The sequence below is a fragment of the Cetorhinus maximus genome, chromosome 2, assembly GCF_964194155.1.
Source record: "Cetorhinus maximus chromosome 2, sCetMax3.hap1.1, whole genome shotgun sequence".
Taxonomy (NCBI): Eukaryota; Metazoa; Chordata; class Chondrichthyes; order Lamniformes; family Cetorhinidae; genus Cetorhinus; species Cetorhinus maximus.
In genome coordinates, this window is record NC_135880.1 from 194,106,243 (window position 1) to 194,122,774 (window position 16,532).

Here is a 16,532-nt window from a genome sequence, read left to right on the forward strand (position 1 = left end):
TGCAGATGATGCAAAAAATGATTTCAGAGAAACCAGTCAACTGGCCTGGTTTGAATTTAAGCAAAAGCTTGGCAGTTAACTGTTCTCTGGTGCATTCCCCAGAGCAACACCTCTACCAATCAGAGGCTACTTGCCAACCAATCAGCACCCTCTTCTCAAGCAGTGTGAATTGTTGCTTTCTTTGAGATTTGGTATTCTTGTGATTCTGTCCTGATGAGTGTCTCTTTTCTCTCAGTAATACTCGAGTTCTGCACTAACAAACGACTAAAAAATGATTTGTTGTTTGATAGTGAGGAAGAAAGCTGTAGCCTGAAGGAAGATATCAATGGACTGGTCAGATGGGCCGAAGTGAGAAGTGTCAGGTAATGCAGTTGGGGAAGGCAGACAAAGGAAACTCAATAAATTCTAGGATACTGAGAAGTATAGAGAACAGACTGGACTATGTCCACAGATCTCTGAAGGTAAAAGGTTAGCAGATAAGGTAGGTCAGATGGCATACTGGCTGAAGTATAGAATACAGGAACAGGGAGGTTAAACTGGAACTACCTAAAACACCAGTTAAGTTACAGCTAGAGTACCGGGTAATTGATCACCACATTAAAGGAAGGATATGATCATACTGGAGAGAATAGAGAGGACAGTTAGGAGAATATTGCCAGAAATGGGAGAACTTTAACAATGAGGAAAGATTAGATTGGCTGGGATTGTTTTCTTTAGATAAGAGTAGGCTGAGGGAGGGTCAATTGAGGTTGATAAAATTATGAGGGTCCTAAATGGAGCGGATAGAAAGGACTTAATTCCCTTAGCAGAGAGGGGGCATAGATTTAAAATAATTGGTGAAAGGATTAGAGGGGAGTTGAGAATTTTTCACCCAGATGGAACCTGCTGCCTGCGAGGGTGGTAGAGGCAGAAGCCCTCATTGCATTTCAAAAAACACTTGAATTCACACTCTCAGTGGCAGTAACCTACAGGGCTATGGGCCAAGAGCTGGAAAGCAAGGCTAGGCCGGATTTCTCTTTTTTTGGCCAGCACACACATGATGGGCTGAATAGCTGTGCTGCAAATTTTCTGTGATGTGTGTCAGTCAGGACTACAGTACAGACACTACAGTTATATTGTGTGTGTGTGTGTTATACACAGCACTGGTTCGACTATGGTGTCCTTCAATTACTTCAAAGAGTAATGGATCAAGTCACAGGACACAGGGCCTTTTTGCATAAGTGAGACAAATGTAAACGAGCTCTGGAATGGGTTACAAGACTTCATTAGAAAACTACATTGGTTTAAATAGACAATGCGCTCCAAATTCTATGGGAGAGAGGGGGCGGGCGGGGGAATGGGGGACGGAGGAGAGGGGTGGTGGGGAGAGGGGGCCGGGGGAGAGGGAGAGGGGGCTGGGGAAATGGGGTGGCAGGGAGAGAGGGGGCGGAGGAGAGTAGGGAGGGAGAGCCGGGGCGGGGGAAGAGTGGGGAAGGAGAGTGAGGAGGGTGGTGGAGAGAGGGGGAGGGAGAGAGAGAGAGAGAGAGAGAAGAAAGGAAAAACACACCACATTTACTTGGACAACTATACTCGCTTTAAAGACTCAACTCTCTTTATCTGACAGGAAATTGAAATCCTTAGCTTGAACTGGGAGCATTTCTCTGAAGCTGATCCACAGTTTCTGGCTCATAATTAATGGGAAACTGATTTCTTTTGTAAACATTAAACATCCCTGTTGTAAAATAAGATGGGATATTAAAGAATGTCTCAGTGTAATTGCATTGCTCAGCTTACAGCAGCGAGTCACAGACCAGGGGGTCCCCAAGCTTGATCCCTGGTTTTTGCAGTCAACTGTGAGGTGGGTGGTGCTCACAGTAATACATTCCTGGGCTGGGAATAGAAGATAGAATCCAGGATTTATAGACTAGAATGATGTAAACAGAAGTAGGCCATTCTGGCCATCTGCCTGTGACAAGTCTATGGTAAGGATCCTGCTGGCTGATTCAGCAACCCCCTGCACATGTGTGAGGATGGGATCAAACTTAGTTGTGATGCCCTCCATGGCCAAATAGGTTGCAGTCATTCGCTGAATGCACATGAAAAATGACCACTGAGTGCAGATAACACCAATTAAGTTATACCAGCGAATTAGAAGCTTTTTTTGGGGGGGAGGAGGGGGGGGGGAAGGAGGCATAAAGATATATGGGCAGCAGAAGGACATTAAAATCCACACTCATCAGAACCAGACTTCATACAATGCATCGCAACCACCTTGAATGAGAAGCACACAGTACACCAATCCATACCACTCCTCGGTGTCCATGTGAACTCTTTATTTGACCAGGATAGAACATTAAGCCCAGCATAATAATGTTTTGGTCACTTGCCATGAATCATTCATCAACCAATTGGACATTTCAGACAGATTGCCTCAGATAGGACGCAAAGTGTAAACAAACTCTCCGAGCTCTTCCTTTATTCCCAAACTAGTGTATATAAAAAAAATACAGCTCTTCTTCACAGGACAAGGCCTCAGTGCTGCTATCAATCATAGCTGCTTTGTGTCTTCTACGTTCTTGAGAGCCCTCGGTTATCCAAATCTTTCACCTGTGGAGAGATAACAAAATGTGGAAAAGAGTTCTGAATGGTAAATGATCTTTGACAATTATTTTCTTTTTAAAAACAGCCCAGTTCCACCCCAGCATCACAGGTTAAGTGAACCGATCTCAAATATGCAACCGAATGGTTAACTTCATAGGAGGAGACGACGCACAGCCCATCAAGCCTTTTCGCAACCCGTTCAGTCAAGAAGCTTCTCCTCATCTTAGTCCCTAAATGATCAGCCCCTTATCTCGAGACTGTGCCCCTAAAATTCCCAGCCCAGGGAACAACCTCTCGATATCTACCCTGCCAAACCCCTTCAGAATCTTGTACGTTTCGATGCGATCAGCTCTCATTCTCTGGAGTTTGTAATGCAGGGAGTCCTCAGTTCAAGTTGTGGTTGCATTGCTGAGATTGCGACTAAGTGAAACAAGTGATTGTCCCATAGGGATCAATGTTAAAGTTGGAATTAGGTGCCTTCAGGCATTTCTAGCTCGGAAAAACTGTTGTACAAGTTGACTTACTACACCATACATGTGCAGTACTGTGCACTCCTAGCTGAAATAACGTGCAAAATAAAGTATTTCACTAAATATAAAAGAAATATAACATACAAAACAATATTTAGAAAATGTATTCACCTGGAGTACAACACTTTTAAATTGACCAGGCTCCCTCCAGTGGCAGAAGTTGGTCATAACAGGTAGCTGAAGTTTCAGGCCCACCTGTACTAACCAACCTATGCCACTAGATGGAGCCCGTCAGTGCCAATTCAGAACAGGAGCCCACAGCCAGAAGAGGAGCAATTGAAAACAGGGCTAAGGCATGAATAGAGCACAGGAGGCGAGCATGGGAAGCAACACTGGGAGGAGGCAAAGCCAGGAAGCAACGTGGGGGAAGGGTGGGGGGGGGGAAGCAAAGAAAAGGCCTGGGGGAGGGGCATGAGGGGATGTAAGGCTGGAGGGGTGGCTGAAAAGCAGCATCAGGAGGCAAGGGTGGCAGTGGAGGGGAAGAGGGGCAGACTGAGGGCAAGGGTGGAGGCACTGCAGGAAAGGTCTTGTGCGAGGGCAGGGAAGAGAAGAGGAATCTGTGGCAAAAGATGTTAAAGTGAAACAATGTCAAGTGAGTCAAGATTAAGCAGGGACTTTCTACATAAGCCCAATTTATTCAGCCTCTCATCATTGGACAACCCTCTCATCCCAGGGACCAATCTAGTGAAACTTTGCTGTACCACCTTCAACGCAAGTATATCTTCCTTAAATAGAAGACCAAAACTGCAAACAGTTTTCCAGTTGTGGTCTCACCAAAGCCCTGGACAACTGTACCAAGACTTCTTTATTCATGTACTCCAATCTCCTTGCAATAAAGGCCAACATGTAATTTGCCTTCCTAATTGCTTGTTGTAGCTTCATGTGAACTTTGTGTTCCTTGTATGAACACACCCAAGTCCCTCTGAACAGCATTTATAAGTTTCACGCCTTTAAAAAAATATTCTGCTTTTCTATTCTTACAAAGTGAATAACCTCACACTTCCCCACATCATATTGCGTCTGCCATCTTGTTACCCTATCTTGTTGCACTTGACCTGTCTATATCCCTTTGCAGCCAGCCTCTTTACGTCCTCCACAACTTACATTCCCACCCGTGTCATTTGTATTCCCACTTTGTATCCTCAGTAAACTTGAATACATTACTCAGTCTTTATGTTCAAGACATTAATTTAGATTGCAAATAGCTAGTCACAGCCTGCCAACTTGAGAATGGCCCTGTTTCCTGCATCTGCAATCTTTTGCTTATGCAATAGACTTAGAGATGACTATAAAATAATAGAACGAACTAAAACAATGAAATGGCTAGTGTCGATATTGATAGATTATTCCAGTTTAACAGTTTGGGGAAGCCTAGAGGACACAAATTCAGTGAAATGGAAATAGACTGGATGTTAGGCAGTTCTTCTCTCAGGGTATAGTGAGCCTCTGGAATGCAGTGCCAATGGGTGTGGTGGGTACTCACTCTCTGTCTTTAAGAGTGAGTTGGACTGGTTCCTGACTGGGGCAGGCATTGTATCATACAAAGGGCAAATCTTTTTATAGATAATGCTTGGTCAATGGGATTATCTTAGGGGGTCAGAGAGGAATTTTCCAGGGTATTTGTCCCTTTAAAGGATTAGGGCTTTTGCTTCTCAGGAGATTAGATGACTGATGGAAGCGTGGGGAGGGAAGAAATGTTTAGCCATGAAGCTCCAGCCACCAAGGACCAACTGCTCTTTTCCTGCCTGCCAACTCCATATGTTTCTATGCATAAACCCAGCAATAATACAACCCAGAAATGGACAAATGCAGCATTGCAATAGGATCATTGCCTCATGGCAAAAAACTTGTGTATAATTGACAATTATATTTTGAAAGTATTTATTGTGATCCATCGGGCAACATCCACACCACACACTGAAGGCACTGTCCTCAAACAGTCAACCACACCATCACAAGGTGATACATACTAGTTTGAAACATGCAAGCCGATCTAACATTGGACTGTTTACAGTTATAATAAAAAAACTGACAGGAGGCAGTATATTTGAAGGATAAACTCTTAGGCAAAGTTACAGAAGACAAGTACAAAAATGTCAGTAACCCATAAAAATTTGAGCATGCTATATTTGAAATATAATCCTCCCTTACAAAATTGAGCTGGAATTATATTCACACAGCCGCCAAACGTCCTCTTGTACTGCACTTAAACAGTTAGTCAGTCATTCATCACTGTCAGTAGGCTATGTAGCTGTGGGTGGCACAACAACTAAATCCCAAGTCATCATCATTTGACATCCACCTACACAAGCATCCCTGCAGGAGTTGCTGCACAGCTACGAGGAGCGGAAACTCGAAGATTTTTCACATCCATACTCAGAAGATTATAGTACTGAGGCTTTGAGCAAGATCAGTTAATTCATCAGAGATTGGGGACTGAACCTGGAATGCCCAGGCTGTGGTGATTCAGTGCTACTTGGCAGATTGATTTGTTCGTTGCAACGCTCTCTATTTTACCGAAGATGCCAAATCCTACAGCTAACGAGCTGAAACCACCAGAATGCTGAGCGAGGTCACTTTGCAACAGTGAGCTATTGTACCTCGACAGTAGTGCACAGCTGTTTCCAGCACTTACCTTGTATATACGGACCAGCCAGTGTTCGGTGGTGTATGCCTCTTCTAGAACATCAAGCTCAAAGTCTTTGTTCCCAATCTCAGCATTCCTTACTCTGTCATATCCAGGCGGGCGTTCTGTGGAAAAACAGTGACACCATTAATATAACTGTTAACATAGTCTTGTCAACAGGCTCCTTGTTAAGGCTCTATCCAATGCCAGTCTCAACTTAGCATTCAGGAGCAACCCATATAAAATGAAACCGAAACACTAGAATGAGGCAGCATTGCAGGGAGGTGAGGGGGTGTCGAGGTGAAAAAGAGAGGGTCTTCTGCGGGTCAATTGGTAAAGTACAAGTACACTTAAAGATAACCTGGACACACTTGATAAGGTTGTGTTAAGGAAGTTTTACATTGCCTCTTATCTGTACCTGGGATGTGGACGTCACTGGCTAGGCCAGCATTTAGTTCCCTTCCCTAAGATAAAAGCAAAAAACTGCGGATGCTGGAAATCCAAAACAAAAACAAAAATACCTGGAAAAACTCAGCAGGTCTGGCAGCATCTGCGGAGAGGAGCACAGTTAACGTTTCGAGTCCGAATGACCCTTCAACAGAACTAAGTAAAAATAGAAGAGAGGTGAAATATAAGCTGGTTTAAGGGGTGGGGGGGGGGAGACAAGTAGAGCTGGATAGAGGGCCAGTGATAGTGGAGATAACCAAAAGATGTCACAGACAAAAGGACAAAGAGGTGTTGAAGGTGGTGATATTATCTAAGGAATGTGCTAGTTAAGGGTAGAAAGCAGGACAAGCAAGGTACAGATAGCCCTAGTGGGGGGTGGGGTGGGGTGAAGGAATCAAAAAAGGCTAAAAAGTAGAGATAAAACAATGGATGGAAATACATTTCCCTAATTGTCCTTGTTCAGAGGGCAGATTTCCTTCTCTAAAGGATATTAGTGAACCAGGTGGGTTTTTATGACAATCGGCAATGGTTTCATGGTCATCATAATTCCAGATTTTTATTGAATTCAAATTTCACCATCCGCCATGGTGGGATTTGAACCCAGGTCCCCAGAGCATTACCCTGGATCTCTGGATCACTAGTCCAGTGACAATACCATTATGCCACCATCTCCTTCCTCAAAGCAATTCTTTGGGAGATAATAATGACTGACTCCAATGAACTTTGATTCAGGTCAGATGAAATGATCTGTTCTTTGAAGGAGAAGGGATATTTTCTATGCTTTACAGCAGGGGTAAACTGCTGGGGAGTAAAGCCAGAATGCATCAGCGATTCTGAATGTACTCTCCATGTGATCAGAGTGAACTTCAAATTCAAGATGCAGTTTATGTACTCTGCCCCAATCCCCTTTAATTCCACGTTGTAATTTGCTGAGTAGGAGGAATCTGGAGCCAGTCTTCCTTAACTTAAGTTTATTCACAAATCGCCCCCCACACAAGTGGAAACCGGTCCTTATATATACTTAAGAATAATGGCCTAATCTTTCCCCAATTAGTAACAGCTGCTCTCACTTACAACTACAGCTTGCATTTGAGAGGTGTCAGCTGTGGCTCAGTTCATAGCACCCTCGCCTTTGAATCAGAAGGTTGTGGGTTCATGTCCCACTTCCGGAAACCAAGAACTGTGAATGTACTCGAAAGAGTTACAATCTGTGACTGTTGATAACTCGAAAGAGTTACAGCTTGCATTTTATTGTGACAAGATTGCAACTTTAACATTCCAGACCCCATGTTTCCCTATTATTAGCTGCAGGTTTCAGAATTACAGCCGAGTCCATTGGCTGCTTTCACCTCAATACATTTCACGATGAGTTTAGTGCTTACCCAGGAGAGAAGAGTTGAATTTTCAAACCTGCCCCTGACTCTAGGTCAGTTTGAAAGCCCAGTGCAGGTGTGACTCTCACCTTTCAATATCTTATGAAACACATTCACAGCTTCGCTACAGCATATCAAGGATACAATTCCTCACATCGATGTGTGCATGTAAAATGTCCTTATGTGAAGGTCAGCAATGGGTAACATATTTTAGAATGTGCCGGCTTTTAGAATTTTATAAATACATTCTGTCTGGTTGTTTCACTACTCAACCATCGTCAACATTTACTGATCATTGATACTAAACGATTGGTGATAAATGCAGTGTCTGAATTGGGTGTCAAAGCACCAACTCTTTGGTGAAAAAACAAGACCACGACTTCCTCATTGGAGTTTCACTTCTATTTGTTAATGTCAGCTGTGGATCAGTTAGCATCTCCAAGTCATAAAGTCGTAGGTTCAATCCTCATTCAGCAGAACTAGGCACATAATCTAAACTGACACTTCAGTGCAGCAGTGAGGGAGTGCTGCACTGTCAGAGGTGTGGCCTTTCGTACAGGATATTAAACCAGGTGGACATAAAAGATCCCACAGCACTATTTTGAAGAAACAGCAAATTTGTCCCATTGTCCAAGCCAACATTTATCCCTCAACTGACATCAGTAAAACAGATTATCTGGTCGTTATCTCATTGCTGTTTGTAGAATCTTTCTGTGTGCAAACCAGTTGGTGTATTTCTGACATCACAATAGTGACTACATTCAAGCAGTATTTTAATGGCTGTAAACATGGCAGGCATACAAGGAACTATATAAATACAGCTTTCTTCCTTGCGACATGGGTCGAGGCCCCTACTCCTGATTCAGGCTCCAATTCCATTCTGATTTCAATGCTGGTGTAAATGGTAAACTCTGCGCTCATGCTACAGTTAAATCACATCAACACACATTAAAAGACATGCATCGTTGGCACTCACTTGCTTCGGTGTAGACTTGGCCAAAGCGATAGTAACACATTTTGTACATCATACAATTGAGCAGGACAGGGGAGCCCTCCCTGTCGACACGGAACTCTCCTGTCGGGGTGTAGTAATCGTGCTCCTTGATGTGTTTGCCTGTGTCTGTGCTTCCCCCAATTCTCACCATCCACAAGAACTTGTTTATATCTAAAGGAAAAAAAAACACAAATGGAACAGGTGAAGTTTAAAAATAAAAAGTCTGCCCAGTATCATGTAGGTTGCCTTTAATTCCACAGTCGACCAGAAAAATGGAAATTCAGCAGCGTTTTGAAGCTCACTTGGAATCTAGTTACTTATAATTCTGATGTTTCAGCTTCTTCAGTCTAAACCTGGATCCAACAAAGTGAAAAGCAGCACATAACCAGAGTGGTAGCATATATTCTTTACTCAGCTTCTTGTTCCAACAGTATACAGGCTGCAGGCAAGTGGGAGACTCCCTCATTTGCCTTTCTCACATAAAAGCCTTTCTGGACATGTGGGCCAAGACTATAAGGATTTGCAATGGATTTGAGATTTTTGTTGTTTTGGAGTCATTTTAAAATACTGGATTAAGAATCAAGGATCTATTACTGTACCCACTCTGCTGATTAATTCCTTTTGCTTGTTACTTCTGCCTCTTAATAGCATTCAAGAGCTACAACATAACGAAGAGGAAACTCGATAAGCATTTGAAAAGGAAGAGTACAATATTATATCAGAAAAGGGAAATGATTAGAATAAGAGACTCCAGGTGGAGAGCTAGCACTGGCACAATTGGCTGAATGGCCTCCTTTTCTGCTCCTTTAGTAATGATTCGGTCTCAAATGAGGTTCCCATGTAATAATGCACTTGTAAATCCAGGTTTTTAATTTTTAAAAAATTCATGCAGTAAAATCTACCTTCTGAAACAAGAATGCTATTATGCACTTAAACAGCACAAGGAATTAATTCGCTGCCCTGTGCAACACTGAGCCATACAAAAACATGCAGCTGCCTACAAAACAGTGAGGACACTTCAAAAGCAATTCAGTAACTTTGAAGTACTTTGGGACCTCCCAAGATAAGGTACCAATGAAAGGTGCTTTACAAATCCAAGTTCCTTCCTTCCTTTATAGTAGGGTGTGCTCCCAGATTCCTTCCCCAATCTGTGCCGAGTCCATTAACTTCAGCCTGATCAATGGCTTGGCATTACAACTGACTACATTGTTGCTGAAAAGGGGATAAAAGTAGCCGGGTTCCTATTTTTGATCCAACTGATCTTCCTGAAATATGGACATCAAGTAAGGGCGGGACTACAGTATCCCTCTTTGGACAGAATGTCTGCCAAATCTCACCACCTGGTTTAATATAGAAAGAACGGTCATTGGAGAAAAGGTAATGAGGGTTCAAGACTCCCATAAAATTGCAGCAAAATAGGACAGAGCAAGCATGTTAACTGCGATGAAGCATCAACTGTAATTTCGAAGAGGGACCTCCATTAGCAAGCTTTCACTTCCAGACCCCCAGGCAGAACAGACTTGTCTCAAGTTGAAGCTTTACTCTCCTGCCTCCCCGCAGCTCATGATACTGGGAATAATATATCAACGTTGCCTAACCAACAGGAAACAGAGTCGGGATAGATGGATCATTTTCAGGTTGGCAAACTGTAACGGGCGGGGTGCCTCAGGGATAAGTGATGGCGCCTCAACTATTTACAATCTATATCAATGGCTTGGATGAAGGAATAATCTATTGCAGTCAAATTTGCTTATGCTACAAAGGTAAGTAGGAAAGTGAGTTGGGAGGAGGACAGAGAGTCTGTAAAGGGATATTAGATAGGTTAAGCAAGTGGGCAAAAATTTGGAAAAGGTGAGGTTGTCCACTTTGGTAGGAAGAACAGATATGCAAAATATTATTTAAGTTGAGAAAGACTCAATAGAGGGGTCTGGGTGCCCTCACACATGAACCACAAAAGGTTAGCATGCAGTTACAACAAGTAATCAGGAAGGCAAACGGAATGTTGGCCTTTGTTGCAAGGGGAATGGAGTATAAGCGCAGACAAGTATTGTTACAACTGTACAGGGTGTTGGTGAAACCACATAAAGAGTGCTGTGTACTTTTTGGTCTTATCGTAGGGGTATATTAGCATTGGAGGCAGTTCAGAGAAGGTACATTAGGTTGATTCCTGGGATGAGGGGGTTGTCTTGAAGAAAGGTTAAGCCGGTTGGGCCTATACCCTTTGGAGTTTAAAGGGATGAGAGATGATCTTATTGAAACAGGGGGCTTGACAGGGTAAATGCTGAAAGGACAGGAGAGGATTCCTCATGGTGCAACCCAGAACTAGGGGGTCAGAGTTTCAAATAAGGGGTTGCCCATTTAAGTTGCATATGAGGGGGAATTTCTTCTCTCATAGGGTTGTTAATTTTTGGAGTTGTCTTCCTGAGAGAGCAGTGGAGGCTAGGACATTGAATATATTCAAGCCAGAGTTTGACAGATTTTTGATCTATAGGAGAGTCAAGGGTTATGGAAGGCAGGCAGGAAAGTGGAGTTAAAGCCACATATCAGATCAACCATGATCTTATTGAGTGATGGACAGGCATGAGGGGCCAAATTGCCTACTCCTGCTATTTACATTCTTATGCTTTCTAAGTTTGAAGCCGACATCTGTGGAACTATTTAAGTTCCTAATCATGGAATGTAGAAACACGAAGATACATTACCGTCCGAGGAATATCCTGTGAGACCACCAAAAATGACCAATACGTAGCTAACATCCAGCTCTCTCATGATCTCGTAGGCCTTCTCCTCTGGAGAAGCCATTGCCTAATAGGGAATAAATATACCCAGCGTTAATAACATTTGGATGCAATATCGATAAAATTTTTCACTCATTCTATCTACCCTTGTCTGGTCAGAATTCTATTCCACACTTCTGCAGCTGTGAGAACATGTACATCTTCTAATATCTTGCCTTCTAAGGTTATGTTATTGGGATATCAGGTAAATGTGGTTTTCCCTTTGCAGAGTTTCTATTAATGCATGTCACCGGGTCTTGCATTAGATGAATTTACACTGTGGCTCAGCACTGCTCCGGACTGTCATGCAACTTCCAATTAAATATCGTATTTAACACTGGGGAGAATGGATACTTTAGCAAGAGTGAGAAGAGTCATGGGAGGTGATTGAAGGTGAGGAGCTTTATGGAAGCTTTTGATGAGTGTAAGAGTTAGAACAATGTAGAGGATTTAAGAATGTAAAGGTTGGAGAGAACATTGCAGGCCTGGAGTGGATTGGCCAGGGGCAAAGCCAGTTCTGGTCTTTGCATTTGTGATATAACACAGGAAGACATCCTAAGATGCTTCAGGTGGGAGAGATATGGACTGAAAGATAGACAATTTAAGAGTCTGCTGAAAGCTAGGATTTTGCAGGGAGGGAAGGATCAAGGCAAAGAGGTACAAGGAGAGTGTTCCAGAGGGTGGGACCGAGAAAGCTCTGTCACTAAGAATCGGCCAGAAGGGGAGACACATAGAAGCGCAAAGACAGAAGGCTGAACGGCATGAGTGCAGACAAAGTGTTACTTGGTGGTTGTGAGGCTGGAGTGGAATGTGATGAGGATGCGTAGGAGTTTGTAAATAAGGCCAATGGTATTGAAATCACTGGGCTGGGACAAATGACAGAGTTTTGAAAGAGTTAAGCTTGGATGCCAGTGAGGAAGGAGTTGGAAAGATTCAATTTGGGGGCCTGGTTGCATCAATGGAACAGGATGAGGTAGGGACAGAAATATGCAACGTTATAGAGACATAACAGTCACCTGTTTGCCAAGAATACTGATTTCACTGAACCACGTAACCTAATTGAAATTTTCAAGAGCTAAGATTATTTTAGACACATGAATTTCCAATTTTTCAGTTTCATTGTCAGTGCTCGTTAATTTTTCAGTTCCATTGTCAATGCTCGTTAATTTTTCAGTTCCATTGTCAGTGCTCGTTAATTTTTCAGATCAATACTCTTTAATTTTTCAGTTTCATTGTTAGTGCTCGTTAATTTTTCAGTTTCATCGTCAGTGCTCGTTAATTTTTCAGTTCCATTGTCAGTGCTCGTTAATTTTTCAGATCAATGCTCGTTAATTTTTCAGTTTCATTGTCAGTGCTCGTTAATTTTTCAGTTTCATTGTCAGTGCTCGTTAATTTTTCAGATCAATGCTCGTTAATTTTTCAGTTTCATTGTCAGTGCTCGTTAATTTTTCAGAGCAATGCTCGTTAATTTTTCAGTTTCATTGTCAGTGCTCGTTAATTTTTCAGATCAATGCTCGTTAATTTTTCAGTTCCATTGTCAGTGCTCTTTAATTTTTCAGTTCCATTGTTAGTGCTCGTTAATTTTTCAGATCAATACTCTTTAATTTTTCAGTTTCATTGTCAGTGCTCGTTAATTTTTCAGTTCCATTGTCAATGCTCGTTAATTTTTCAGTTCCATTGTCAGTGCTCGTTAATTTTTCAGATCATTGCTCGTTAATTTTTCAGTTTCATTGTCAGTGCTCGTTAATTTTTCAGATCAATGCTCGTTAATTTTTCAGTTTCATTGTCAGTGCTCGTTAATTTTTCAGTTTCATTGTCAGTGCTCGTTAATTTTTCAGATCATTGCTCGTTAATTTTTCAGTTTCATTGTCAGTGCTCGTTAATTTTTCAGATCAATGCTCGTTAATTTTTCAGTTTCATTGTCACAGCTCGTTAATTTTTCAGTTAGTTAATTTTCCAAATAAAAATCAGAAATCTGGCAATACAATAAAATATTTTGCATCTTCTGGCTTTTCAGACATGGAAGAGCCAGAGAATCAAACTTTTATTGTACATCACAAACCAAAGTTAGACAGCACAGTGTAAAGGCAAAATCTGATGCAGAGTCTTGCATTTACTAATGAACGCTGTATATAATGGCTTGCTGTAGTTATGAGACTTTTGCAGGAGTGGGAAATTCCAACAGGAAAAAAAGATTTACATTTATGTAGCATCTTTCACAGCCTAAGGACCCCCAAAGCACTTTATGGCCATGAAGTCACTGTTGTAATGTAGGAAATGTGGCAGCCAAAAAAACACAAAATTCTGTCACAAGTAGCAACTAGATAAGTGACTAAATTGTCTATTTTAGGTGTGGGTTGAGGGATAAATGTTGACAAGGATACCAGGGAGAATCCCCTGCTCTTCTTCAAGTGGTGCTGTGCACTCTTACAACCCCATCTGAGGGGACAAATGGGGGCCGTAGTTCAACATTATAGTCAAAAGACAGCACCTCCAACAATGCAGCACTCCCTCAGTGCTAGATTAAACCCTCAAGCCTCAGGGAGAGTTTGCGTCCACAGCCTCCTGACTCAAAGGCGAGGATGCTACTTCTGAGCCGTGGCATTTTGGGCGCAGAGTACTGGATGGCTTTAAGCAAAAAACAGAAATTGCTGGAAATGCTCAGCAGGTCAGGGAGCATCTGTGAAGAAAGAAACAGAGTTAATGATTCAGGTCAATGACCTTTCATCAGAAGTGAAAAAATTAGAGATGTAACAGGTTTAAGTCACTGCAGAGGCAGAGAAAGAGGGGGTGGGATGAAAGAAAGCAGATAAAAGGAAGGCTGGTGATAAGGTGGAAGGCAGGAAAGATTAAATGACAAAAAGGATGATGGTGCAAGGCAAAAGGAGATAGATGGTAATGGGACAGGTAAAGGAACAAAAGATGGATTCTAGAGAAGGGGTAAATGGCAAAAGCAGCATCATTGCCAACATCTGCTTGAAAAAAATGGCAGTGGTGGCTATGAGCTGAAACAAAAACAAAAATACTGGAAAAACTCAGCAGGTCTGGCAGCATCTGTGGAGAGGAACACAGTTAACGTTTCGAGTCTGAATGACCCTTCAACAGAACAGTGTTTTTCCAGGTATTTTTGTTTTTGTTTTGGATTTCCAGCATCCGCAGTTTTTTGCTTTTATCTATGAGCTGAAACAGTTGACCTCAATGTTGAGGTCTGGAAGGCTGTAAAGTGCCTAATCAAAAGATGAGGTGCTATTCCTAAAGCAGTATAGGAGGCCAAGGATAGAATGGGAATGGGGCAGAAAATTAAAACAGACAGGTGACCAGTGACAGAATCTTACATTGATCGGGCAGGCACGTGTCCGACCCGAATGCAAGTGAAATGATGCTGGGCGTGCATCTTGACGTCATCGCGCACGCGGGCAATATTGAGGTCGGCGGGCGCACGTGTGAGTGGGAGCTGAGCCCTACGACAATTAAAAGGTCAACTAAGGCCATTGAAAACCCTATTGTCCACAATTTTATGTTGCCCGTGCAATTTTGCGTTCGTCGCACGGGCAAAAGGGCAGCCCGTTTTTAATGAAGCCTCATCCAAGGGTGGGATGAAATGTCCAGGGGGAAACATATTAAAAAATGATATCTGGGGACTGATATTTTTTGAATGCTGTCAGGTGCTTGAATGTGTTGCATAGACACAGTTTGCTGCATTTTCTTCTTCTCATTTAATTTCTACAGGTCTGCAGCTCCCTGATGCAGCTCCGCAGCGGCTCTCTGCCTTCAGGGAGCTCGCTAGAGATGCCCATCTGCACCCTCACTTTTGTCAGTGCCCGCCCTCTTCCCGCACCCCTTGGCAGCGCTGAGGTTTTCTCAGCACATGTTTCACACTGGCTGGCCGTTAATTGGCCAGCCAGTGTGAAATTGTGTTTGGGGGCCGATCGCAGAAGGAAGCACATTTTGTGTCTGCTTCCAGGCCCGCTGACTTGGCGCGCACGCCAAGCACGAAATTCAGGCCCAGAAGCTTGGGATCAAGCTTGCGGGCTGCATTTGGCCTCCCCAACGTAGTGGACACTGCATCGCGAGCATCGACTACAGCATACAAAATTGAATAGTAAATCTTTGTCACACCTGAAAGGAGTGTTTGAGGCCCTGGACAGTGGGAAGGGAGGAGGCAGAAGGGCAAGTGCTGGTTACATTTCCTGTGTTTGCACAAGATGATACAGGGGGTGGGGGGGGCTGAACGGGGAGGGGGAAAATATTTTTGAAGATATTGTCATACCGGATGTGACGGAAATGGTGAAGGATGATCCCCTGAATGTAGAGGCTGGTGGAATGGAAGTTGGCATGGGTAAGCCAAACCCTGGTTCCAGGAGGGAGGGGAAGAGAGAGAGCTGAAGTGTGGGAATTGGGGTGAACACGGTTGAGACCTGTCAACTGGGATGCAAGGCAATCCTCAGAAATTGTGGAGGCCGTGCTTTCTGCAATTAGAGGGAAAACTAATGAATGGAGAAAGTATGACACAGTGAGTGGGTTTGATGCTCTTTTGGATTTCCAGCTGATGTAGTGTTTATTTTCTAGAGGGAAATTGCGCAAAATGATGTCGGGACACACGCCCACCTTGCTGCATTGCTCAAAGAACGAGAGAGAAAAATGTGACACCAACATCAGACAAATTATTGCGAAAGTCTGTAAAGTTTCATACAATCTGAAAGTGGGCACCCTACAATGTGCTTTTCCTGCTCCCTCTTCAGTAGGTGTATGGCGTGGTTTCTGCTGAACTGAAAGTATATTTTCTGAAGATACGCACCTGCCCAACTCTGGAGATGTGAGTGTTATTCCAGGTGTTATTGTCCACTAGGATGGTTCGATTGGCCATTGCTGTGATTTGATAACCATAATCCCACCATGACATCACTTTAGCATCCTGAAAAAAGCAGGGTCAATTTAGCATAAGCCAGCACTGAAGGGAAATCGACTATTCCATTAACCCACATCACCAGCTTTCTTGAAGCAGCACAAGTCATCTCTACAACACCATGGTAGAAACTCGAATATATAAAGAACAATAGGTAGGAAAATACCTAATGTTCCATCCAGCCTGTTTCACTTAACTGCAATACCTTATTGCACAGCATAGATATGCCCCACTCCAACTGGAGCTGTTTTATGCTCTGGAGGGGCAGAAAAATAGGAAAAACCTCAAACAATTAGAGG

The 16,532-nt window shown here is 42.9% G+C and overlaps 1 protein-coding gene across 2 annotated transcripts in view; it reads right to left on the reverse strand.

Annotated features, from left to right (window-relative positions):
* Positions 1 to 2,297: 2,297 nt before the first annotated feature.
* Positions 2,298 to 16,532, reverse strand: part of stt3a (STT3 oligosaccharyltransferase complex catalytic subunit A) — a 63,414-nt gene continuing 49,179 nt past the window's right edge. For both annotated transcript variants that reach the window (XM_078531325.1, XM_078531333.1), the window contains 5 exons: positions 16,126 to 16,242; positions 11,253 to 11,355; positions 8,533 to 8,721; positions 5,746 to 5,861; positions 2,298 to 2,586 (listed from right to left, as the gene is read on the reverse strand). In XM_078531325.1, the coding sequence (XP_078387451.1) occupies positions 2,548 to 2,586; positions 5,746 to 5,861; positions 8,533 to 8,721; positions 11,253 to 11,355; positions 16,126 to 16,242 (564 nt within the window). In that variant the 3' untranslated portion in view covers positions 2,298 to 2,547. The remainder of the gene's footprint in view (positions 2,587 to 5,745; positions 5,862 to 8,532; positions 8,722 to 11,252; positions 11,356 to 16,125; positions 16,243 to 16,532) is intronic.